At 42.8% G+C, this 26,255-nt stretch overlaps 1 protein-coding gene and 1 long non-coding RNA gene across 16 annotated transcripts in view; one reads left to right on the forward strand and one right to left on the reverse strand.

The window, feature by feature from the left end:
* The window catches only part of LOC128348853 (uncharacterized), a 37,148-nt gene extending 17,710 nt beyond the window's left edge, over nucleotides 1-19,438 (forward strand). For both annotated transcript variants that reach the window (XR_008318385.1, XR_008318386.1), the window contains exon 6: nucleotides 17,727-19,438. This is a non-coding gene — a long non-coding RNA (uncharacterized LOC128348853). The remainder of the gene's footprint in view (nucleotides 1-17,726) is intronic.
* KCNMA1 (potassium calcium-activated channel subfamily M alpha 1) overlaps nucleotides 1-26,255 on the reverse strand; it is an 829,029-nt gene that overhangs the window by 22,281 nt on the left and 780,493 nt on the right. For all 14 annotated transcript variants that reach the window (XM_053304540.1, XM_053304539.1, XM_053304531.1 and 11 more), the window contains 4 exons: nucleotides 23,973-24,086; nucleotides 17,991-18,121; nucleotides 9,947-10,141; nucleotides 4,925-5,043 (listed from right to left, as the gene is read on the reverse strand). In XM_053304540.1, coding sequence (XP_053160515.1) covers nucleotides 4,925-5,043; nucleotides 9,947-10,141; nucleotides 17,991-18,121; nucleotides 23,973-24,086 — 559 coding nt within the window. The remainder of the gene's footprint in view (nucleotides 1-4,924; nucleotides 5,044-9,946; nucleotides 10,142-17,990; nucleotides 18,122-23,972; nucleotides 24,087-26,255) is intronic.

A 26,255-nucleotide genomic window follows, 5' to 3' on the forward strand; every position in this document is an offset into this window, starting at 1 on the left:
AATGCTTAAAATGTTTCCATAGCACAGTGGGAGCTGCTTTCCCATGGATTCATTCCACACCACTACTCTAATGTGTCAAGGTCTGCAACAAGATGGTTGCAGCCAATCGTGTGGATCTTTCTAATGAAAATTGTGGCCTGATTGAGGTCAGAGGCAAAGATAAGATGTTAAGGACTAGTGCAACTGGCGCTCTCTACTTGGTTACAGGCCTTTATGTATTAGAGCAGCTACTGTAATTTGAAGAGGATGACTTCTGATTAGGGATGTGCAGAAATGTAATCCAGAAGCTGAATCGTGGGGCATCTCCCTTTAAAAATGAGGGCTTCCCCAGCCCCTTTAAAGCAGAGGAGAACAGGTCCATACCTGCTCCTCCTCTGATCACCAGAATCACCATACTTCTGGTGCTCCCCCCAGAATTAACCATGTGACATTGGGGAGTCTCCCAGCTGCCCTGTTACCGACACTGGCACACATGGTCACACACCCTGGCCATTTAGTTGGTCAGCAACCATGCTAACGCACATGGCTGGCACGCATGCACAGATACCGTGTGCATTCCAGCATAAGGCACAGGGGCAGCTGGGAGATGCCCTGCCAGTGTGCATTTAATCCTCGGGGGTTGGCAGGAGTATGGCAATGGCAATGATAAGAGGAAGAACAGTTATGGATCTGTGCTCCTCTGCTTTAAAGGGGCTGGGTAAGCCATCATTTTAAAAGGGAGATGCTCCGCGATTCGGCTTCCAAATCACGTTCTGGCACTTCCGATTTATACAGAAAAGTTCTGCCTAGTGTTGCCATCAAATATTTCCCATAAAGTGAAACTTAAAGTGAATATAGGGTCCCACTGATTTTGAGGGCCCCAAAAGAGTTTCAGTAAAATGACCATATTTTTCAGGGGTGTGTGCTGCAATCTCTAGGTGATCACTGGATTTTGCCTCAAGTGAAATCCAGAGGTCCCTCTGCAGGCAAAACATCTAAGAAATGTTGAGGGATGCTCAAAGATTTCCATGAGACCAAAACAATTCCCAAGAGTATTTCACACATCTCTAGCACCAAAATCACGGGAGTGTTTTCCAAATGCAAATGTATCGGAGCAAGATGTTTGTATTAGCACAGAAGCCAGAAAACAGCTGTTATCAAACAAAGCCTGCTCTGGTTGATATGGTAAGCAGCATTGGGGCAGCTTGAATATGTATACGTAGCTGCTCCTTGCACTGACTGGGCTCCTGCCATGCAATTTTGCTGTCTACAGAGCTGCAAAACATTTGTGTTAAAAATTGGTGGCAGCATGGTTGGAGGGTGTGATCCATCTGGAACAGCTGCCAAAGTCATGCAGAGACGCAGTTTCAAGCAACCTCCATGGCTGTTTGTTATTCATATGAAGTAAGCTTCAAATCTGGAACAATACAATTGTAGATTGTAAAAATGTTTTAATTCTATGATTCTATTTTGAGAGATGATGTTCTCTCTCAGAAGTAAGTTGTACATTTTGGATATAAAATCGCATAAGTCATTACTCAGTTTGGTGCCGTTTCTCTACTACAGTGGAATAAGATACTTTTCAGTTCAATAGGTTCAGTTGTAGATCGCCATAACAAATAGAATTTAGGGCTGCCCACTGCATCTTCTGGATATGGTCGTCCTTAACATGAATTGTATTTGAGTTACCATTAAAAAAATCTTCCATACCATTATCTATGCACCATAACACCGAGTGCAAACAGTGCAGTGATCCAGTCACCACTAGCTCCTTAATGAAAGGGGCAGGAAAGTGGGAAAATGTCCTTTCCCATACCTGGCTCCCCCATGCCATGTTGAATGGTTTGCGACTCTGCAAAACCCATCCCCTACTTTGCCATGGCTGCAGCAAGTTGAGGTTTAAAGCACCAATCTTTGGACAGTCAGGATTGCTTTGAGCATCAGTGTGGATAGCACTGGGCTCAAAGGGCATGTCCCCCAAATGGTTGGCTGGATGCCCCTGAATCTCATGCCTGCCTGCCCCTTGCACACCCATCACTGAGCTTGTTTCGACAAAACAGAAGGTGGGGCGATTGGGCAGGTATAATGGAGGAGGGGCAGACGGCCCTTGTGCCTGGCCCTTGTATCCAGCATTGCTTCCTCTGGTACTGAGCCTCCATCCTCCCCCTCCCAACAATTTTATGAGAAAGGGGGAAGGACAGAACCAAGTGCCTTCTCCCCATTTCCTCTTCCATTCTCTGCCCCTTTCTTTTCCATTGGTATGTAAAGGGGAGGGGCCAGTCTGTTGTGCATGGCCCTCCCTCAGCCTTGTGCCTAACAGCAGCACAGCTTCTGGGTTCAATGGAGCTTCTCACTGAGTCTTCTTCACTTGTAGGTGGGGTGGCACTCATGCCCAGCAGCAACTCAGCTACCCGGCTTAATGGAGCTGAGCTGGGTGGCCCTTGTGTCCAGCAGCAACCCAGCTGTTGGTCTCAATGGAGGAAGCAGTGGCAATGGCCCAGCAGAAGGAGGTGGCAGTCCCACCCCCACTCTGTTTGTTTTTCTTTAAATCCAAGGTGGCAAAGCCACCACCAGGAAGGAGAAAAGAAGGTTGAAGGGTGAGATAGTAATGCACAATAATATACCCCCCGCCCAAAATTTTACTAAGTGGCAAAGGTTGATACCGAAGTGATTGTAATGGGAAGGGAAGGTTGATAAATGTGTGGTCCAGGAAAGCCATCTTAATAGGACCCTAGCAACAGCCCTGGCCAAAAAACTTGCATGGAGAAGGTTCCAAGTTCCCTCCCTGGTATCTCCAAGATAGGGCTGAGAGATACTCCTGCCTGCAACCTTGGAGAGGCCGCCACCAGTCTGTGTAGACAATACTGTTGTCTACACAGTATACAATACAATTTTTTGTTCTCCTTCCATCTTAAGCCTTTCCCTTTGCCTGTTTTCCCCATCTTCTCTTCCTTTCCACGCTTCCTTTCCCCACAGGTTCTCCTCCTCAGCCCCTCATTCTCTGCATTCCGACCCACAGCTGAAATGCAGAGAATGAGGGGGTTTCATTTGCTAACCTGAGAGTTGCAGAGGCTTTTGCAGACTAAAATTTGTGCTTGCTTTGAGGAAAGAAGATGTTTGTTCATTTATCTCATATCTTCTGCTACAAAAATGATTTAAAACAAGAGACATACAACATTCGAACAATAAGGGCTTCAGTCCTGTGTAGATCTCAGCACTTGGACAGGTTCCTATGGGGAGGAAGAAATGATTCAGATATCCTGGTCACCTTTGCAGTTTTGTGTGGGATTCTATAAAGGAGTGGGCAATAATCTTTTTCAAATGGCTTTTTCATAGTTACTTGGTGGAGAGGTGCTTTGGTGCTGTGTGATCATCTGATATTCAGTGGCAGCTTTTTCATTATTTATTTGTGGATCAAAATCATTGATTCATTAGAAAAACCATCACAGCTCTCAAAATAAGGATGTGGGCTGTTTTCATGAGTAGCTAGCCCAAGTGAGGGCAGCCCAGCCTGGACTAGGCTACTTGTGTAGAGCAGCAGGATTGGTCCCAATCCCTGCATTCCCTGCCACCACTAGCCTGACTTTCTGCCCTGGCTGTTAGTCAAGGTGTGTATAACCTCAGTAGGCGATTGTGTGCATGATCTCCACCAGGTCAGAAGTCTTTTCCCCACCACCACTTCTAAGTGTGAGTTGGATGGTGGGGAGGAGCAGCTGTGTCAAGTGTGGCGGCTGCTCTTATGCAAGCAGCTGCAGGGGCACCCTGGGATGCTGGAGGGGGAAGTCCTTTTGCTCCCAGCTCTTGCCTTCTCTGCGCCACTACGCATGTGGGTGCACGGCGAAGACAAGAACGGCTGCTGCCCATCTGCTGGCCCGGAGGTTGTATGTACGGCCTCACAATTTATTAATAGGATTAACCAGTATGTAGAAGGCTGAGATGCAAGCTTTCAAGTTATGCAGAATTCTTCTTCAGGTTGGTTCAGGGTGAGGGAGGAAATGTTTGTGTGAGAGACTATGAGGCATTGTTTATTTCTGCCCATAGATTTTTCACTCTGTCTTTCACTCTTACTGAGGGAGTACTTTCATAGTGTAAGGCTGTATACTGCATACATGGGTATCCTGATGAATGCTACAATTCTGTGTACATTTACTTACGACTAAGTCCTATTGAACTGCCTTAAGATGAAAGAAGACAAAAACCAAGGATAAGGATAAGCAATACTCAATATCATCCCCTTGATTAGAAACATCTACTTTTCTTTTTCTTCAAGTCCCCCCCCCCCGTTTTATTAATTAAAAAATAGCCACTGATTAATTTTTTCTTTTGTTTGTCATTCTAGCCACTGCTACACTTTTACCTTCTATGAATATATTACCTCTCAAGGTCTGCATTTCTGTGTGTTCTGTTGCTTCATATAGAAGGCCTTCCTTTCACAACTGCTCGATATGAAGTGTTTGCTTGGGGTTTACTCAGTGGTGAGACCAGGGCAGGATGCACATGCTTAAGACAGTGGCTGACATCCTAAGGAAGCACCAGTCTTGCACTGGTGCTTCTGCAGAGTTCCAGACTGAAGCTGCACCAGTGTTTGTATGTATATGAGGGTTTTTCAATGGCCTCTTCTCCTGGAAGCCCTCTGTGTCACTCAAGAATATGTTCCTGAGGGCTATGTGATCCTCTTGGACTTATTTTGAGTGGCACAGAGCACTTTCTAGGGAAAGGGAGGTCATCAACTTTTCAGCTCCACTGCTGATTTGGTGGTGGGGGTAGTTGGTTGAACATTTCAGAAGCTCTAGTTCTTTGTTGGTCGTCCTTAGCACTGTCTGGTGGTAGGATGGGCAGGCAAGGATATTTGATACACAGCAACCTCTGGTGAGGTCTATGGCGGGGTGGTAGTTAAAAACATTTAAGATAATGACCGGCCAAGAAAGTGAAGTTTCATACATACCGCTTGGTGCATCCACCGGGTGTGCTTTGATTGAAATCTCTCAATCGGTATATTCCAAAGCAAAGCATATTGTATGTTTTCAAAGCTTTACAAAACAGATCGCCATAACAACCACCATCCTAGGAAACAAAAGAGGGAAGAAAATAAGAGTTTTTTTCCAGAACAGTTATGACAATGACGTTGAAGAGGAAGGAGATATTTTAAGTCAGTAAGTCATTTCTGTGCCAGGGGGACAAGGTGTGAGGCAATCTGCTGTTTACTTGTCACAAGTGAGAAACAATTAGTCAAGGAGCTGTCTAATTTAAATGTTTAATCTTGAAACCAGCTAATAAAAGTGTGAGCGGGAATGTGTGCAATCCTAGTGATTGGACTGAGGGAGAAAACCCCCAGCAACCTGATCTGGGAACAGTGACTGACTCTTTTTTTAATTGAACATGTAAGCTTTGGGGCCAGAGAACCACTATTCCACAAATTAAGAGCAATGTAGTCTGAACTACTGGATGATTAAGAAGATGTGACTTTTTCTTCCTTCTTCCAGTCTTGGAAATTACCGTGTCATGTGGCTCAATTTATTTAACTATGTTGTCAGTTTTCACCAAGATACTTTGGATTTCACTAGGGAAAACAACATAGTGACACTTAGTAGGCAAGATTTTCTCCACCCCTGAAAACATGGAAATTGGAGAAGCGGAAGAAAAAACATGTGTGTGTCCAACTAAAGTTGCCACCCATCAAGATCCTCTTTTGTTCCCAAGCCAAACATTTATTTTGATTAAGGGACTCAATTGATATTCAGTATAGCAGACACAAGAACTGGCTTTTGTACACAGGGAATCACATTTTCAGCGTTACCATCATCAGCATTAAAAGCAGCAAACTTGGGATAGGCTTACGGCTTCCCAGCTTGCCTTCCATTGTTTGGTAATTGCCTGGTGATGAAAATGATCAGTGATAGTGAATACACACATTGAAGGAAAGAAGGCTCAGTTCATGCATCTACCAACCTGGAATTCTGTATGCATGAAGAGGCATAAGGGCTGTGCATGTACCCTCCACCATGCATGGGATGCTTACACACAGTATGTGTGTACATGCTTGCATACTTCCATTGCTGTAATCCTTTCCTCTAAAAATAGATCACGTGGATCAGATATACATGCTTATGGTTGTGAAATGATTTATCTGTTTGGTTTTGACTATTCACATGTTGGTTGTATGTCACTTGAGCCCTATTTAGACATTATGTTGTATGAGTGTACAGATAATCTGTTCACTTGTATATGTTTTTTAGGGATGTGCAGAACGTTTCATGGTCAGAATGTTCCAACTTGAAATGGGCCGTTTTGAGTTTTTGAGATTGAAATACCCTTCAAGCAAAGGGCCTGTTTTGAGCTTGAAACAAAACAATCCCTTTTCAATCAGAATGTTTTGACATTCTGTGCACCATTTTGGAGGGTAACCTTGCTGATTGGTTTTCTGACACTGGCTTGCAATCTCCTTGCTTCTTGTTTTGCTTGTTATCATACAAATCCAGTGTGCAAAACAGTGCCCCCATTAGCTGGAAGGAGGGAGGGGAAATGCTTTTGGAGGGAATTTCAAATGTATTTGAAGGGACTGGGAAGCAGAGAGAGCATTAATAGTCTCTTGAAGAGGATACATCAGGAAAGGAGGAAGGAATCAAGGTTTGATTTTGTGATTTTCTTTTCTCAGCATGGAGTATAATATGCTGTGCTGTTGCTTGCTATCTGGATCTTAAGTATCTGGTTTTGCTAGATTTCAGATTGACAAAGGCAGAACTTGGGTGCTTGCCATCCTTGAGTTATGGTTTGTTTTGTTTGTGAAATAGTGTTGTGGTGAGAGATGGACAGTGGTCACTCTCTCTCTCTCTCTCTGTGCGTGTAAAATATTTCTTGGTGATTGCTGTGATAAGCTCCATGTCTGACCTTGAGTTGAGATTAACTTGTGCTTCACTTACTGCTCAGGTCTGCTCTGCAAGTGCAATCTGAATGGCAAGGGATACTCAGTCAAAAGGTTGCTGAAGTTGCTCTAGTTGAGCTTATGGCTGTGCTTGCTGGGTGACTCTGGGCCAGTCACTTCTCTCTCAGCCTAACCTACTTCACAGGGTTGTTGTGAGGAGAAACTTAAGTATGTAGTACACTGCTCTGGGCTCATTGGAGGAAGAGCGGGATATAAAATGTAAAAATAATAGTAATGAAATAATAATAATAATAAATAACAACAACAACAATAACTGTAGTCGAGAAGAAAGAAAAACAAGTTAAAATAATCAACATAGCAATACCAGGGGATAGCAGAATAGAAGAAAAAGAAATAGAAAAAAATCACAAAATACAAAGATCTACAAATTGAAATTGAAAGGCTGTGGCAGAAAAAGACCAAAATAATCCCAGTGGTAATTGGTGCCCTGGGTGCAGTTCCAAAAGACCTTGAAGAGCACCTCAACACCATAGGGGCCACAGAAATCACCATCAGCCAATTACAAAAAGCAACTTTACTGGGAACAGCCTATATTCTGCGACGATATCTATAACAGCAACATTGACAATAAAATTCAGCCATCCCAGGTCCTTGGGAAGGACTCGATGTCTGGATAAAACAAACCAGTCAATAACACCTGTCTGACTGTGTAAATAAATAAATAAATAAATAAATAATAGTATATGTTGGGAGGGGCAGATTCCTTTTTACTGTGTGCTTCTGCAGTGTTTTTCAAGGCAGGGTTGCAACAATGGGGCAACTCAAAATACCCCATTGTTCCCACTGGATAGCTTCTAGGGACACTTAGGTTGTGTGGTAGGGCATGATGGATGATTTTAAACAAATTTTTATCTTTTTCCCAATACCCTCATAGGATCATATGGGGTTTTTTGTGGGGTGTGTGTGTGTGTTAAAAAAATTGTTTAATATCTTCTGCTTGTCCATTTCTTTTGTGGGTTGAGTCATAGGTAGCACCCATCATGCCCTGCCACCCAACCCACTTTGGTGTCCCTAGGAGCTACCCCTGGGGGACAATAGGGTGTTTTGAGTTCCCCATTGTTCCCTGTGGCTGGAACATTCAAAACATTTAAAGTTTGTTCCATCAAAGCTGGCTGTTTCAATGGAACAAATCCGAAACATTCCAGCCATCTGCGGAGCTCAAAATAAAATGTGAAATCAGTTTTGTGTGCATCCTTAATGTGTTTGAGTGAGTGACTGTACCTGTGTTCATTTCAAAAGTGAGTCTGGGTACAGGTCCCTCAAATGCATGATAAAGATTGGAAGCTTCCTGCTATATTTGTGTTCAACGTATGTTGGATGGCAAAGAGACGGTTAGGATAGATACCTTCTCTTTGACATCTAGTTTTCTAGGTAGTGGGAATTTTGGTATGGAAGGAGCATTCAGTTGTATGAGCCCCCATGTGGTACTGTTCTGGCACAGGTCTATAGCCTCAGTGAGAGTACACCCAGCTCTCAAGTGGCTGGAGTCATAGTTCCAAGCACACTGTGCCTGAACGTGAAATCAAATGAAGCAGATGCAAATAAATGGGAGAGAGAAAACCTCTGAAGCCACAGGCTTTGAATTAAACTGGCAGTCCCCAAGGCAAGACAAACTTAAGAACATAAGAACAGCTCTGCTGGATCAGGCCCAAGGCTTTCTAGTCCAGTATCTTGTTTCACACAGTGGCCCACCAGATGCCGCTGGAAGCCTACAGGCAGGAGTTGAGGGCATTCCCTCTCTCCTGCTGTTACTCCCCTACAACTGGTACTCAGAGGCATCCTGCCTTTGAGGCTGGAGGTGGTCTATAGCCCTCGGACGAGTAGCCGTTGATAGACCTCTCCTCCATGAAGTTATCCAAACCCCTCTTAAAGCCATCCAGGTTGTTGGCTGTCACCACAGCCTGTGATAGAGAATTCCACAAGTTGATTATGCGTTGTGTGAAAAAGTACTTCTGTTTGTTGGTCCTAGATTTCCAGCCAATCAATTTCATGGGATGACCCTTGGTTCTAGTGTTTATGTGAGAGGGAGAAGAAACTTAGGAGAGATCTATAGTGCTATATCTGTAATGGCCAATTTTCACATGCAAGTGATTACTTGATTTTGCAGTTATCAAGTGAAGAACATGGACATGTGAACCCAGCCATTCATGGAATGGAAGTTCATATTACTTATAACAAGAGGCAAATGCCTTGTACTTGACTCTGACTGCTCATGTGCTATCCTTATGATCGTGTTAAAGAAGCAATTTTGGTCCCATACTTAGATACTATTTCCGTTCCGGAGATGTGTACCTACTTGCAAATATTTATTCTGGGTCCCATACTTAAATAATTCTGTGCATTCTTGCTACTATGTGTGTTCCAAAAGGTCTACCAGATTTTCATCTAGGCTAGGGTCCTGGTCTGCAACTGATTTTTTAATAGAGGTCATATTTTGAACTGGGCAGGGGCTGAAGGGACACCAACTTTGGCTTTACTCAGTGAACATCTACTCACCCAGGAAACAGGCAAAGGGCTCATTAGCTCCCCTCCACCCCCACATGTGGATATCAAAAAAGGTTTTTGCAGAATTCTCCCTTCATGTAGCTCAGCTACTCACTTTCATTTCCATTGTCTTGAGTTCCATTAAGGAGTCAGTAGCTGAGCTGTGTAATGGGAAGATTCTGATGATAACAATAGCGGGAGGGGGTGGTACTTAAGAGCCATTTGCTTGTGTCTCAACTTATGCAGGAGAAAATTCCTGAGGTGTATAGTGGGTATTTTTGGGGAGTATTGAAGATTATACTGGGGGCCAGCTGAGGATTCTCCAAGGGGTGGATTGAGTCTCTAAAGCCATTGCCAGCTGTTTATCCCTAGAGTACGACAAATGGCTCCAAACCTGCTATATTAATTTTCCTTGTTTAGCAGAATCACAAAACAAAGACAAATGTTGCCTTCAGAGAGTTGTAAATCTCATTTATAATCTATCAAGGAGGAGACAAAAGCGTTTAAGGAAGGGCTTCCCTTTTCCTGTCATGGCCTTACCCCAAGGTCTGCAAAAGGCCCATCTAGCAATGCCAGCTGAGCCACCCGGCACCTGTCCCTGTTTGCAAGTGTCTGGGGTGTGCTGTAGCCTCCTCTCAATGCATTCTCTTCAGCAATCAGCGACTCCAGCTCCGGTGTGGCTCCTCCGGTTACTAATGTACGTATCAGTGTGAGAATATTGTCATTGAAGTATGTCTGCAGAGATAAAAGAAAGCTCTTTAAGCAAACACCATTAAAGTCACAACTGAAGACATCCAAATTACAACTTTTCTGGGTTTCTGCTGTTTAAAGTTCTTGGCTGTCTCTTCAAATAATTTCCCATCGGAAGTGAAAAGACAGCAGCCCCCAATTACTCTATTTTCTTCCGTCCCATTAGGCTCCTACACTCGATCTTTCCCCCTTCAAACACACACACACTCACACAACTCAGGCAGATTTTTATTAAAGGAACAAAAATGTAAATCATTTATGTTTCCTATAATTGGTGTTAGTGGTGAAGCAATGACTGCCTTCCTTCTCATTGCCTTCATGTCTAATAACAGCCTTTAGGATGTGTAACTGTAAAATCCAGTCCACATTTAAAGCTTACACAGGCTAGATTGCCTTTTTATACTTGTCACCAATCCGTTGGGGAGCTGCCTCTGCGCTTCGGATGTCACTGCTTATTACCGTGGCTGGACTCTAGCAGTCCTCCCGATGTATTGTACTAAACATCTTATTACGAGACTTGACAGTGTTCAGACACAAGCATGTATCAATTAAACATTTTGAGTTCATTCCAGATAAATGTATGATGAGTTTAGGATCCTGCCGGTCCATTTAAAAAACTCTAGGGTATAGGGTAAGTGTAGTTTATTAGGGAAGATTTACTCTGCAGTGACATTTCAGCAGCATTGGTAGCTGCATTGGTCTATCAGGCAAACAATGGGCATTTTAAATATTAATTGAATGCCAGCGGAAGGAAGTTCATTTAAAAGTATAGTGGTCTGGATGAAAAATCTGCTAAATAGCAATAACCTATGATAGACTGCACACCACAGTGATTTTAAAAAGGGACACTATTATCTCTAATCCCGTGATTTCCAGTGTATGGATGTGCATACCATCCCGCTCCCTGAGAAATTTGCTTTCAGTGTTGCTTTAGGCAAACTTGGATGACAACCCAAGAATATTCAGAGTTCTGAGCAATGCTGCTAATATTACGGAGATACTTTCCCCTCAAATTCCTCAGAATATTTGGCTGAGAAGAAACCAGCTGAATTTGTTTAAAGGGTGACATTTGGCCTTTAGACAAAATTTTGCTGGCAACTCTAGTCCACTGTTGCTGGCAAAACCTTGCAATGAAGCAGCAGCAGAGAAGCCATCACTGACTAGCACCCTGATTGAAAACATGTGAATTGTTGCACACAACTGGCATCATATTGTGGTTTGCAATAGCATGATGATGAAGTGGTCAGTATGCCTCAAAATAAAATTGTAGTCCTTGGCACAGGAAGCTTTACAACATTGTACCCTATACCACTGATCTCCCAACTAGTGAACTGTAGGAATGTGCACTGAACTGGCAGGGGCTGGTTTGAAGGCGGGGGGATAACTTCAAGGGCGGGGGAGGGTGCATTTAACCCCTCCGGTCACATTTTCCCCACCGGCACCTGCTTAAAAACCAGTTAGGCGGGGCGGCAGTGTACCTCCCTGCCGCCCCATCTGGACAGGAAGTGACCAGAAGTAGCCCGTGTGTGTGTACACGTGCGTTGCACTTGCTTGCATGTGCCAATGTGCACACGGGCAACTTCTAGTCACTTCCAGTCTGAGGAGTGGACAGGGAGACAGGGAGGTATGCTGCTGCCCCACTGGACCGGTTTTTAAGAGAATGCTGGTGGGGAAAACGTGCCCATGGGGTGGGGAAGTGCATCCTCTCCCACCCTTAAAGTTAAAGCCTATGAACTTTTCAAACTGCCTGGTGTTCGAACTAGTTCAGAGGCCCGTAAAATGGCCTCCAAACAGGTTTGTGCACATCCCTACTGAATTGGGCTGCACAAATGAGCTAGGCCCTGATTCAAGGTGAGCCTAACCAGTGGGTACTGCCACTATTTGCTTTTCTTAAAAGAAAGAAGCAAAAACAAAAAAGAAAGAGAAGTGGAAAGAAAAAGAGCTGGTCTATTCATGCAGAAGATTGAGGTGGTAGAATGGGTTGTACCACTTTAGTTTGCAGGTGGAGGAAGCCATTTTTGAATGTTTCCCTATGTAATAAATTCCCTGCAAGTAAAAACTGGCTTATCAGGGAGAATGGTTCAAGCCCAGCCTGCTTCCTTTATGTGGGTTTTCAATTTGCAAAGAGATTTGTTGTTTTTCATGTGATCCCTCACCACAGTCTGAAGTGGAATGTTCCAATCTACCAGTTCAATATCCCAATCTCCCAATTCATTTCACTCCAGGGGTGGAGCAAGTTTGGAATGAGCCTTGGGACGAAAAGTGAAGATGGACCCCTATCACAGGGGCCCATGGGCATTTGTTCAATTATAGCTCTAGCCTTGTTTCAACCAGGGGTGCGCCTAGGTATTTTTGGTGCTTGGACCTGACGTCATGGGCTTGCGACTCTCATACTCCCACTGCGCAGGTGCACTCATGGCCCAGACAGACAGACCCACCAGCTGCTGCGCCCACTGCTGCTGTCACCACCACAGGTTAACCCTAACCAGCACACACACACACCCGGCCACGCACATGGTGGCGGAAAAAATGGAAAGCAGTGGTGTGCTGGGGCAGTGGTGGGTGCAGGGTGGTGGCAGGAGGTCCTCCAGGCTATTTGAGGCCCCCACGGACTCAGGAGGCCATGGGCCAGAAGGTCCGAGGGTAAGAGCGCCTCTGGTTGCAACCCCAGTTCATTCTGCTCTTTGTGGAGACCAGGCCAAGGGGAGGCAAGAGAAAGATCTGAAGCAAGGGAGGACGGGGTTCCTTCTAATCATTGTGTGGAAGAGGACATTTCAGTAAGTGAAGCTTCTCTTGCCCCTATATGAGAACTACTTCTATTCCAGTTTCCTATGCAAATATTAAAGGTACAGAATACTTTTGGTCACTGACCGTAAATAAAGTAAGGTACAGAATAGCGTTCAGAAAAGGTACGCTTTGTGCATGATTATCCTAGAGCAAGGAATAAGGTGGGCATATACAATACAATAATGCAAAATGTGGGCTCCAGTTGCAGGCTGAGATTATAGATAGGACCTGGATCTGCAAACACTGAAGAACACTAGCGTATGCTAATGTTGGTTGCCAGGGCAACCAGATGCAAAGGAGGGCAAGGTTTTTGTACCTTTTAACAATTGTGTAGAAGAGGGCATTCTGACAAACACAGCTTTTTGTTTCCCTACCAAAAGCACTCCACTATTAAAGGCACAGCAGTTCAGCCTCTCTTTGGAACTCTTTGGTCATGTTATGGGCAGCAAGGCTACTGGTTCAACAGACAGGATGAAAGCTGGCATCATAGACATCTCATACAATTTTGAAAACTTCCTATTCCAGAGCAGCCCTCCAGTTGCTACAAGTTTCATAGTTGGAAGAGGAAACCATTTTGGCAGATACAGCTTGTCAAATGGGTGAGCAAAGCTGTACCTCATTAAATTCCATCGTCTGTGCAACTATTAAACGTAGAAGTAACCATGCCCTCTTTTGCATCTAGCCATCCTCTTTACTCTCTCAGATCTATTTATTTGGAGAAAACGAGACTTAATATTTAGCTGTTAGATTCATATTTCATCATCTATAATATAAAGCTGCTTGGGCCTCATTGACTGACATGAAACTTCCTACCAAACCACACAAAATAGAAACACGTCATTTTTGCAGATAGGTTCCAGGCCTCCCCCAGGCTACCAAAATAAATGGAAAACCCCAGAAAAATCCATTAAGTTCCTGGGAAATGCAGGAAAACTCTCCCATTGGAAAAGCATGGGGTTAGGGTTAGCTTGAGGATTAGTGTGAGGGTTGGAGTTAACACTGGGGTTGGGATTAGGGTTAAAACAAACGTTTGCATTTTTCTTGGCTACTTTTACACACAAAAGTTCAGACTTTGTGGTACAGGATGCATGCTGGCAAACTGCAAGCCATTTTACTAGTGTCTATTTTTATATGGGGGTGGGGGGATAGGTCTTGAGGTCTTATAGCTGTCTCAGAATCCTAAAATTCAGAATATTTTACTGAACCTTTTGTTGCTGGCTAAAGCCTTCCTTGTAACAATAATGAAGAGGCCAAGAGAAATATAGTTTGAATACTATTGTCTATGACAGGATGCCGCACATTCCGGATTTGACAGAGTAAGAAAATGAGCTGAATGTTTTTAGAACAGTGGCTCCTGCACTTAGGTTTAGCACAATCCTTTTTAAGGGAAAGCACCAACTTCCTGATATTGACTGTGTAGCAATAACTGAGAAAGATGCTTTAATTTGCAGCAGCTATTGCTAAATAGACTGACATGTTAGGCTCTTGCAACCATTCCAGTATGAAAATATGCACTACATGAGGGACAAAGGAAATGCACCACCCTGGCTCACTATAGCCTAGGTGAGCAGGCAGCTCTTTCTGAGCTCTATCCTTGAGCTTGCAGTGCCACCTAGCCCATTCTCCTGCATTCTTTCACAGCTCACGTGGAGTGCAAATGGGGGGGGGGGGCAGTTTCTCCTTGCTTCTCCCCACCCCACCCCACTATTTTTTTAAAGTATAATCACAAGAACTTGTGGTTCACCATTAATGCTGTCATGCTTCTTAAACTAATTGGTCTTGTATAGAAGATTTAACTTAAAATTAACAGATCTCTTTAATACATTCAAATGACATTTTGCTTTTCACTTCTAATTACTCTAAAACTGTCACTTTGCATTGTAGCTGCCACGTAAAATATTTGCTAGTTTGCACAGAGTATTTTAAAGCGAAACACCAATGTCTTTTAGGTATCTTTTAAAATCAGTATTTCAAGCAAATCATGATATAGATAATACGTGCATGTTTTGTTCGATGTAGCGTTTGTTTAAAAACAATGAACTCCCAAATGCTGGCAGTTTTGAACTGAAGTTGCTATCTTAAAGCCTTTGGTCGGTATTCAGGGCTGTGCAGTGTAATGTGAATGGTGCCAATTCACTAGCGCTGATGCGAGCTGTCAGTGAAGTATGGGCTGCCTTGTACTTTTGTACAGAAGCACTAACACTTTGAGTGGTGTGTCTGCACTCCAGAAGTGCTGATTGTATCAGAAACATATTGCAGAGATTTTGTGGGTCTCCTTTGTTGGGTCCTTCATCGTCCCTTGCAGTGCTCTGGCCCTGTGGGTACTTCCTGTAGAGGTGGGCCTCAGAATGTTTGGAGAGGGAAAGGAAGAGGAGCCTATTCACTTCACAAGCTTATGGGGGTTGCTGCCATGCTTGTCTCCCCTCACGGATCCCAGGGCTCTTGCCAGTTTGAGCCCTTCCCGTGCACTGTCCCTTTATCAACGGCCAGCACCTCCTTAAATAAGCTTTGACATCCCAGGCAAGTCTCACGAGATTTTGGCCGACTTTATGAGTTCGTTCCAAGATCTCATGAGAGATCCCCAATCCTTCGCAAGATCTTGTCTCCTAAGGACGAGCTCTCAACCTCCTGCCCTGCAGGCCAGCTGAGGGAATCAGATGGGTCAGGCATGCCGATTCCCTCATCCTGAGAATCTCCCTGCCTCAGAGCTATGGAAAAGGGATAGGGCTTGGGATCGTTGGGCATTCTTGCTGCCCCTGTTGCACCGTCTCCTACAGTCCCCTCACAGATGTGAGGAGAGCTGGTCTTGTAGTAGCAAGCATGCTTGTCCCCTTAGCTAAGCAGGGTCTGCCCTGGTTGCATAACAATGGGAGACTAAAAGTGTGAGCACTGTGAGATATTCCCCTCAGGGGATAGAGCCATTCTGGGAAGAGCAGAAGGTTCCAAGTTCCCTCCCTGGCTTCTCCACGATAGGGCTGAGAGATCCTGCCTGCAACCTTGGAGAAGCTGCTGCCAGTCTGGGTAGACAATACTGAGCTAGATAGACCAATGATCTGACTCAGTATATGGCAGATTTCTATGTTCCTATGTTCTATGCGTTTCCCATCTACTAGTGCTTCTTAACTTGCAGATGCACTTCTCAAAGTACTTGCACTCATGTGCAAAAGTGCAAGACAGACAGTGCTTCATTGTGAGCCCACAGCAGACTTAACAGAGCAAAAACAATAATGCTTTCTACCGCATACTGTAAATCTACCACACAAATTGATAAGGTATTCTATGATGTTATCATAAGATACACCAAATAATTGTTTATTGCCTGTGAATCCTGAACAGCAAGGGGCAAATGGTTTAAAACTTATATTTATATTGTAGTAGTTAAACTACAATAACAAAGATTTAATTGATAAGCTGCCTTATTTTTTACTTATGAAATATAAATATATTTCCGTATTGCAAAATCTAAATGAAGGCCTTTTCAAGGAATATGAAGGAAGAGATAGTGGCTGCTGTACTCTGCAAGAGTATCAGCCTAGTAGCATTGCATTTGTGTAACTTGCAGAAATTGCATTACACAAGAGTAAGCCGATTCCAATGGGCTTATTCTTGTGTAACACAATTTATGCACATTTTGCATTTACACAACTTGCACGGATGTCATGTTACTAGGCTGACATACTCCTGTACGTTATGTCAGCCAGTTTCTCTTACATATGATAACTTATCTCATTAAAAAGTGACTCATTACCCCAGCAGTGTCCTTGGTTATGCTTGTCCTCCCTGGCCTTGTGCCTCCCCACCTCCTTTCCAAGGCGGAAAGGTGTCCTCCACACCCTCCTTTTCTTCGCCCTGGTCAACTGTCCACGGCTTGCTTTGTCCCATTACTTCAGGCACCTGTCTCTTTCCCCTGTTCATTTTTGATTACTTCCAGTTTTAGCCACATAGAAATGGACATGGAACCGTGACCAAGGGACAGGTGAATCCTTGCTCAATGAACAGGATTGTTTATGGTGGTGTGTGTGTGTGTGTGTGTGTGTGTGTGTGTGGTGGGGGCACAGACCAAAATATTTTCCCCAAACCCTAGAGAGTTCCCCTCTACTTGCCAAAGTTCTGCACAGCCATAGTTCGCACACTAGCCATAACCATTCCAGGCCTGTTATGCACACCAGTCTTTGCTCCTTGCCCAGCACATATGAGCTGACAGCCTGAGAGTGCAAGGCAACCTTTTGAATGACTAGATAGCAGGTGCAGCCCATGCTTGCTGGGCCAGGGGGCAGGATGAGGGCAGGTGAGTACTACTTTAAAAATTGCCCAAAGTGTTGACGATGCTGACCAGCATTTTACGGGCCTGGCCCAGCACTCAATTCACTCTCTGCCCTGTCGTACACTCTGCTCCTGCCATTCAGCCAGCCAATGTGCATGCAGGGGCAGGGTGTGCAGTGGGGTAGGGAGTGAAGTGTGCCCCTGGGATGCTGGTTGTTGTCATCGGCAATTTTTAAAGGCTTACACTCCCATCCTAACTGCCCCACCCCACCCCAGTGAGCATGGGCTGTGCCTGCTAGATGGAATAGGAAATATCTGAATACCGTTAGAGCTAGATGTTTCTCTGTGTTCCTAATTATGCAAAATAGTTGTGACCTGAGGGGGAAGGGCTTGGTTAAATATCACAAACAGCCTGTTTAAATTATTTTAACTGTAAACTGCCCAGTGGATTTGGGTGGTATAAAAATGTTAATTACTTACTTAATTCATAAACAGCCTTGCTTGTTTTCCCCCATTGCAGTTCCCAGGGCAAAATGGCATTTGTCAAGGTGATGGGTTGCAAATTCCCTAAATACTGTCTAGAACTTCCATGGTTTTCTGATTCTACCTGTTCCACTTGTCCTGGTGAAGAGTTTCAGGAGGAAAAGGTAATCTTGCAATGTAAGACCAATAAATATAGGACCAATAAATACAGGACAAATATAAGACATCCTCAGTCTGGCCATAGGATAAATGTGGAGCAGTCTCTTCGTAAGAAGGAAATAAGAACACACTAAGTACTTACCGCACTCATGAGAGAATCCAACACACTGACTGCAAATGCAGTTCCACATGCAAAAGGCTGTGTGAGATACAGTTCTGTATCAGGATCATCGTCATCATCTTGGTCCAAAAACTGAACATTTGAATCATTCACTAAAAAGATAATGAGTAAACAAAACTGTTGTTTCCAAGTACCAACAGGTGACCTTTACGTACTTCATGTGAAGAGAAAAGATCTTTGTGTTGAGAAACAAAGGCATCTCTTGAACGCTACTAAGAGTGAAATTAAAATGGATGTGAAATGTGCATTGGGGCAGGGGGATTCAGTCGATCCTTATGAAAGGTGAATATCCCTGAGCAGCAAAAGTGACCTTCTCAGGTGGGGATTTTCTTGGCACCATCTGGAGCACAGAGCACTAACCACAGCTGGGCTTGCCTTGTAAGGAGGAGGGGATAGCACAAGTTTTACTTCATGCAATAGATTATTCCACAAAACATACTCTAAGAACAAAAGGAAGGGAAGGCTTGGCTTTAAAAAACTATTCTGATGACATGATGCATTTGTGTGTGGGGGGGATGTCTGATATTAAATTGTACCTCTAAAAATGGGAATAGTACAAAGGGGATGGCCAGAAGTACAGCTAAAAGATTGAAGGATTTATCCTGAACCATACTTTCTGCTCCTGACATCAGGGAGTTTGCCTAGATTTCTACACCACAGCATACAGAATAGTTTATGCTCATTTGCAAATAAGGATTACACAGCATGAACACCACCATGTGTGCTGAGTGCCTTATGGGCGCCTCTTTATACAGGGCAAATTCTAGCAACGATTTGCCACAGAGTTAGGCCTCCTCCATATTGTGGGTTCAGATGATACCACTGATTGACCTGCTCAAATGCACTGTTGAAGCCACCTCAAGGCTACATAAGCCCAACTGTCCCTAGCCATGCTATTTAAAGTAGTATTAAACTGCATGGTGAAGGGTGGTTTGGACACTGTGCCCCCTTCATGTGATTTCGTGCCAGTACACGCTCCTCCCCACAAGACTTGGTGGGCTGCTTAGGCGGTATTGTCCAAACCAGTGTACAGATGTAATAAACCTCTCTCTGGGTGTACCATTTCAGTTGGCAGGTGGGTACCAACATGATTGGCTGCTCTGATCACATGTATCACTGGTGGCTATGCTCATGTATAGTCTGGTTTCTCCACATGATTTAATAACAGAGGGTGATCAAGAGGGATTGTGGGGGGGGGCAAGGTGGGAGGAAGAAAGGAAAGTGGCTTGCTTAATCGTATTAACTGTCTGTAGCTAAAACCATGGCACAACTGCGATTAGAGTTAGATTCTCCAACCTTGCCCTTTGCTGTAACTAGTCCAAAATAATGTGTCTTATAGTGACCTCTGAATATAGAAAAACAGATTCATTTCAATAGCTCATCTTAAAATAAAATGGTTTTGTTTAACAGTTTGCTTCATTTTCTTTTCTTCTTTGCCGAAAACTACTGTTTGAAAGGGTTCCTTCTACTTCAAATATTTACCTCAGGGAAAGGCAGAATCTTTTCTCAAATGGTAAATTAAACCAAGGCACAATCTTCAGCAGCAGCATTGTGTAGTCCACATACTACTGGCAGACCTGTAAGATTAATAACTCACACAAGGCTAATACCTGCCACAAATGCTTTTCTACCTGTTATGCAGCAACAATTTCCCAAGTCACAGCAAAATCCGATATGAATGTTGCAAGGGTGAGCCTCAGCCTCAAACCTCAATATCTTTGTCTATATGGCCTATGTTCTCCTGCTACAATATGTATGAAAGATCTCTGAGCTAGATTGCAGGGGGTTTGGTGGGGTGAGGCTTGTTTTAAGAGTGCAGAGCTTCACTGCAGGAAATGCTAATCTGTTTTGTCGAGGAAGCCTCCTTAGCAGTTTAGCTGGTTTCAGGATTGCAGAACCCTGAGCTTCTGAGCGGAGACCTGGCCCACAAACAAACAAACAAACAAACAGCTTAAGGAAAGGTATGATGCTGGGGTTTCTTTCTCCCTCCCACCCCCTGAAATATCTTTCATTTCTTCTTTGACTTCAGTGAGAGCTGTTGAGACACATCAGTCAAATTGACAGGTGGCTGGAATTTTTTTTTTTTTAAGTGAAAAGAAAGCAAAGGGAAAAAAGAGGTCTAGACCAAAGAAAAATGAATTGGTGTGAAGATGCTATGAAAACAGCCAGCAGGTCAGACGAGTGTGATCAAAGATTTACTGATGCTGTGTGCAGGGGGAAAAATCATTAAGGCCAGAACAAGACAGTCGATTTCAGCTGGAATCACAAATAAAACACATTCAAAGTGGTGCTATGAGGGTAGCCCCCTCTGATACAGCCAGATAAATAAAGGAGAGCTGGTGACGGTAGAAACAATAAAACAAACGACAGTTGATTTGAAGGTAAAAGGCACTTCTTACCCAGTTCAGTTACCATTAGAATGTGAGTTCCACTGTTTTTTTCCTGACTGATTTGAACCAAAGGCAGAAGTTTGCCAGGCTTAGCTAATAAGTAAAGTGTTTAGGAAGGGATGGGAGGAAAGAAGGCACAGAAGAAGAATAAAGTAAGGGAGTAAGGCAGGTAAGTTCTAAGACTAAATGGAGAAAAAACTAAAAGGACAAAAGGGCTACAAATCAAGCTTGTCTTTACCATGAGGGGAAAAAATGGCTTTCACATTTCATGCAGGTTGACAACATGCACTACCTAGTGCCACAGAGGAAATGGGCAGTCACCGCTTTCTCAATGATAACACTCCCTCTGTCATTATGGCACAAGTAAGCAATTAATTTGTTTGTATAATAATGAAGGGGTTAACAAGTAAACGTTTACTGTTAAATAAGATACAGGCAGCAAGGCTATCAGTTGCATTTCCTTTAGAATCAAACCTGCTTTGGCACACCTGTTTTAAATATGTGCAATCTCACATATGCCTGCAGTGACATTGTACTGTGATTGTAATGCATATTGAATAGTCTTGTTGGTAAAGTGCAAAACGAGAGAGAGAGAGAGAGAGAGAGAGAGAGGTGCCATTCTGTGATCCTACAGGTAATGTGGGTGGTTTTGCTCCTACTCCACTAAGCCGAGGAACAGGCAGCAGTGCAGTGGTGGAGAGTGGGGTTGTACACTGGGATTCAATTTGGTATTCATGATGAGCCTTTTTCAGTGTCTCTAAAACACAACTTCTTTGGCCTCTCTGCCTGAAATATGGCAAGTCTGATCCCATGAAGGGGCAGTAGGCAAATTTCATGTTAACTGGCTGGGGGTGGGGGCGTGACAAAGGCAAGAGAAAAGCAGCTTGTTCTCCCATTTGGGTACAAATGAATAGAAAATTGACACATTTTGAAATGAAATGGATATGATTTTAACAAATTACCATCACTATGAATTAGACTTGCAGCAACAAATATGAATGGAGATGGAGAAGCAAGAAACAGCTGCTATTATTTCTTTAGATGCAGAGAAGGCATTCAACATAGTCCATCTGCAGTTTCTGAAAAGCGTATTGATTAAATTTTGATTTCCCTCAAGCTTTTTGACTTGGGTTACTATGCTGTATGCCTTACTCATGGGTCATCATTGATGGGCTATTGTCCCCTTCAGTTAGGCTAGAACGGGACACACATCAGAGATGCCCTTTATCCCCTCTTTTTTTTAATATGGTGCTGGCCTGTGCTATCAGAGATTCTGACAACATTAAATATATCACTTTAGGTAGGGTTTAGTACAAAACTGATTTATATGCAGATTACATTATGATTTATTGATAAATTGGAGATCTCAATTCCTAATTATATTTCCTTATTTAAAAGTTTGGTAATTTATCTGGTTATTCAATAAATTGGGGTAAATCAGATTTGATGCCTTTATTTTCTTACTGATGCTGTTGATGATTATAAGATTTGTGGTTTTAGGTGGTGTCCAGATTTTCTTGTATAATTAGGTACAGTGATGTCCAGGAAGCCTTCCCAGTTTTTGAATCTAATACTGAGCCCTATATATATATATATATTTTAAGCAGTCTTCCATCACTCTGCTTTCATCACATTTCAAGCGAGTGTACAAATTAGTTAATGACTTCTTATGGCAAGGACACCCACCTAGATTTTCATTTTGTAAACTTGCAGATGGCGGGTTTAACTTTCTACATTTTCAAGCCTATTATTGGGCAATTATTCTATCCACAGTTCTAGTATGGAATAATGAGTCACAGGTTTTAGCTACACTTTGGGCACAGCTGGAAAGCTATTATCTGACCTCACTGAAATCTTGGCAGGTGCTTGGTTTATCATTTGTTTGTGGTTCTCTATCATTACCTGGGTTTAAAGCTGTAAGGCCTATATGGAGAATTTTGGGGTGTAGTCATGGTTTTAATCCTTTTTGCATAAAAAGCTCATGCTATGGGAGAACTTATTTAAAAATGGCTCAGAAATACTTTGTTTGTGCTAACTGGGCCTTCCATAATGTCATCACATTAGATCAGTTGATTCTCCCTGAAGCTGTTTTCAAATCCTTTGAAACTTTGAGAGCAGAGTTTGATTTATCTCTGAACACTAGCTGGCAGTTTATTTAGCTGAAACATTTATTATTATGGCTTTTTGGTCCTGAAGCAATTGCAACATCTGAAACTCCACCTTTATTATTGGGTCTGGAACACCCAGATTAGATGTACCTAAACCTATAACTTTGCTTTATCAGAAGAGTAAAGACATGCACAAAACTGACAATTATATCTGAGCTCTTTGGAAGAATGATCTTGAATACCCTATAGCAGGTAGCTTTGAAGGTAGTAAAACATGCCTCTCTGGATCTTAAAATGAGGCTAGCGCAGCAGAAACCTTTATTTTGTACTTATTGGACACCTCACAGAATGTTTAATAAGGGCTGGTTGCAGACTCCTAGATGTTGGAGGTATAATTTGAATGAAGGAACACTTGTGCATATGGTTTGATCTTGTCTGGTTGTTATTCTATGTTGACTTGGAATTCATAAGATCGTTAACATGACTTTACAGCGATCATTGCTTGTCAAGAATGTTCATGTTCTTTTGGGGTACCATTCCCAGCATATGGAATCTAGTGCTGCATCAAGAATTATGGATTCTTTGTGCATGGGGAGTTGCCAAAGATCATAATACAGTACTGGATTTGCTCCTAAATTGCAGCTTTGGATAACTGAAATGTGTTCTTTGTCAGCATTTATTTTCCGCAACAGAAAGATAAAGAGGAATTTTCAGAAATTTGGTCCAATTTTAATGAATTGTTCACATTTTGAAGAAATATATCCTTAGAAGGTGTGTTTTCTCTCCTTTTCTTTTTCTTTTGGCAAATTATATTTATCTCATTAATGCCAATGCTCAAGGGATTTATTCTTTCTTTTTTTCTTTCTTTCTTTCTGTTATACATATATATATTTCCTATCCTTGATTACTGTATTTATATTATTATGTATTGCTGTAAGCTTTAGTGGAAATAAAAAGCAAAAACAAAACTCCAAAAAAAAAAAATGAATGGAGAAACAAACACATTTCCCCCTCTGTTGATAAGAGTGCAGGAGTCTGAGATCTTCTTGCTCTTTTCTAGGCATGCCTTAGACCCCCACTGCCCGTGCCACTAGTGGGTCACAGTCTAGCCACCTATGTCTAATAATAATGTGCACAACACTGTGTTGATTTAATGGTCAATATGCCTGTCCCCTCCCAAACACAGACATTTGTTTCTGGCACATCAGTTCTTTGTCTTATGGCCCAAATCTGATGGGCTGTACATTGTCACTAAGCAAGAGAAGAATGTTAGTTATGTTCGTTATGTTAGTTCTACAAAGAGAAATCCTGATTAAAAAAATATTTTCCTTCATAGGAAGAATTCCACACCAGCAAGTTCAATGAAAGGTGTTCCAGCTTTTGAAATGGGAAAGGAAAGAGGCATGTAAATCAGTGCAAAAGGACAGATCTTTCATCTTTCTTACCTAATTCTGTTATAATAGGAATGTCATTCCCTGTTGTGATGGAGGGTTGACGTAGGAGGCAATGCACTGGGCTGTTGTCTGGTGATGACCTCTCCATTCCTGGTGGTGAAAACCCTGGGGATAAAACATCACGCCAAAACTTTTACAATATAACTCTTAAGTCACAAAGCAAAAAGAACTGAATAGGAACATGTGGCATTTGGACAGTTATAACAAGAAAGGAGAAAAACATTCAAGCACTTATAAAATATAAAATTGAGAATTATTCAGAGCAAAAAGGCTGGTAGGTATTTTCCCTATCTGTACCATGTATTAGAAACTAAACCAGCTAAATTGAAATGCAAACCATGTCCTCAGTAATTATTTAATTGACAGACACATACACATTCAAGAAGGAATCAGGAAAGTTATAATAAAGTCCACACCCCAGCCTACCAAGGAACTAAAATAAAATAAAATAAAATAAAAATTTTAAGAAAACATAGAAATATGTTTTTTTTAAAAAATCAGAGAATATAATTTATCTTAAGGATGTCACAACTTCCTAAGATGTAGATACAGTTTCCAAAACACTAGACTATGGAAATTTAACTCTTAAGGCACAATATAATATTTATTCTGAACATCCAGAACTTAATTGTTTCTGAGAAAAAAATATAGACTTCAGTAACATTTTGTGACAGGTGGGCAAGCTCATCTATAATCAAAGTAGCCCAAAGAACTTTGAATGCAATCCTATGCATGTTTAAGTCCTATACATGTTTAAACTTGCTCCCAGGTAGGTCTGCATAGGATATCAAGAGCACTAAATTCTAAAGTGGATTAGCTGTATGGCCCGATAGATATATATACTAAAGTTCTCCACGTGGAGCAGCTATGTGGGCACAGCTACACAGAGAAGTAATAAGAGCTGGTTAACGACTTTATTTATTTTAAGCATTTATACCCCACTTTTCTCATCAAATTCCAAGCAGCTTACAATACAAGGACTATAAAAAAGCAACAAAAGTTCATATAAATGCTAAAATGCCACACCCAAAGTATATGGCCAAAAGTAGGCCTCCTTCAGTTTCCATGAGAAAGCATATAATGAAGGGGCCAACTGAATATCAGGGGAACGGGAGTTCCACAGTGGGTGTGGAGACACCATGGAGAAGGCCCTCTCTCACAAGGTTGCAAGTAAAAGGGCTTTTCTACAAGATCTTATAAGTGGGTGAATTGATGTCATGGAGAATGGGAGGCTGCCCTCGTCCCAACTTAGGACATATCCAGCCCCTTGAATTGTGCCTGGAAACCAATGCCATTGGGTCAGCACAGATGTTGTGTGCAGAGTCCTGTCACCTGACAAGACACCAGCAGCTGCATTTTAGGCCAGCTGTAGCTTCTGGGGGTCATCAAGGACAGCCCCACATAGACTTTGTTAAAGTAATCCAAACTAACTAAAACATGGAGAGAAGAACCCAAGTTGGGCCTGCCTGAGACAGAGAGAGATAGTTTGTGCACCAGCCAAAGCTAGACAAAAGCTCAGGCAAATGTTGGCAGGAACCACTTTTAATGCCAATGCACGCAATAAGATAGCCGACACTACACTCGAAGTCATAGAGGCTGTTCTCATGCACAGGCAAAACCAGGCTAACAAAGCCAAGCTCGTTCTTGCCTGCATGTGAAAACCACCAGGATTGTGTCCAATCATGGTGCTGCCTTAGCAGCAAACCCGCCACCCTCTTAAATGGGGTTAGGGGTGTTAGTTCCCTTCGCCCCATTTTTTGATTATCTGCGAGCAAGTAACCGGAGCTGGGCGACTGTGGGGTTCCCAGCCCACAGGGGGAATCCTCATAATACACTGTGCACTTGTGTGGTACATTATAGGAGTTCTAGGGGCCAGGGCAATGCATCCTGGCCCATGCCCTTCTGTGCTGCCTAAGAAGACAGCTGCACATCTGGGCACGCGATCTCCGAGTCCAGACCAATAATGGGGATTCTCTCTGCAGGAGGTAAGCTTTTTGAGGCTTCGTCCCCTGCCTCTTCAAGCCCTTTCTCACGGATTTTGAGAAAGGGCTCATAGAGTATTATATCTATGAATATCTATATCTAAGGATTCCCAGGTGAATTCGTTATTGACCACTTTTAACCCTAGTTAACTTCAGACATACGATAAGCACTTGCAGACCATTCTCTGGACTTGGACTCATTGCTACTCACAATTTTTAGTGAATTAAAATCTCTGTATAACTATACAGTTTTACAGCCCTGATGGTGAGGATGACGGAATGCTTAAAGGGT

This window comes from Hemicordylus capensis, chromosome 3 (genome assembly GCF_027244095.1).
Source record: "Hemicordylus capensis ecotype Gifberg chromosome 3, rHemCap1.1.pri, whole genome shotgun sequence".
Taxonomy (NCBI): Eukaryota; Metazoa; Chordata; class Lepidosauria; order Squamata; family Cordylidae; genus Hemicordylus; species Hemicordylus capensis.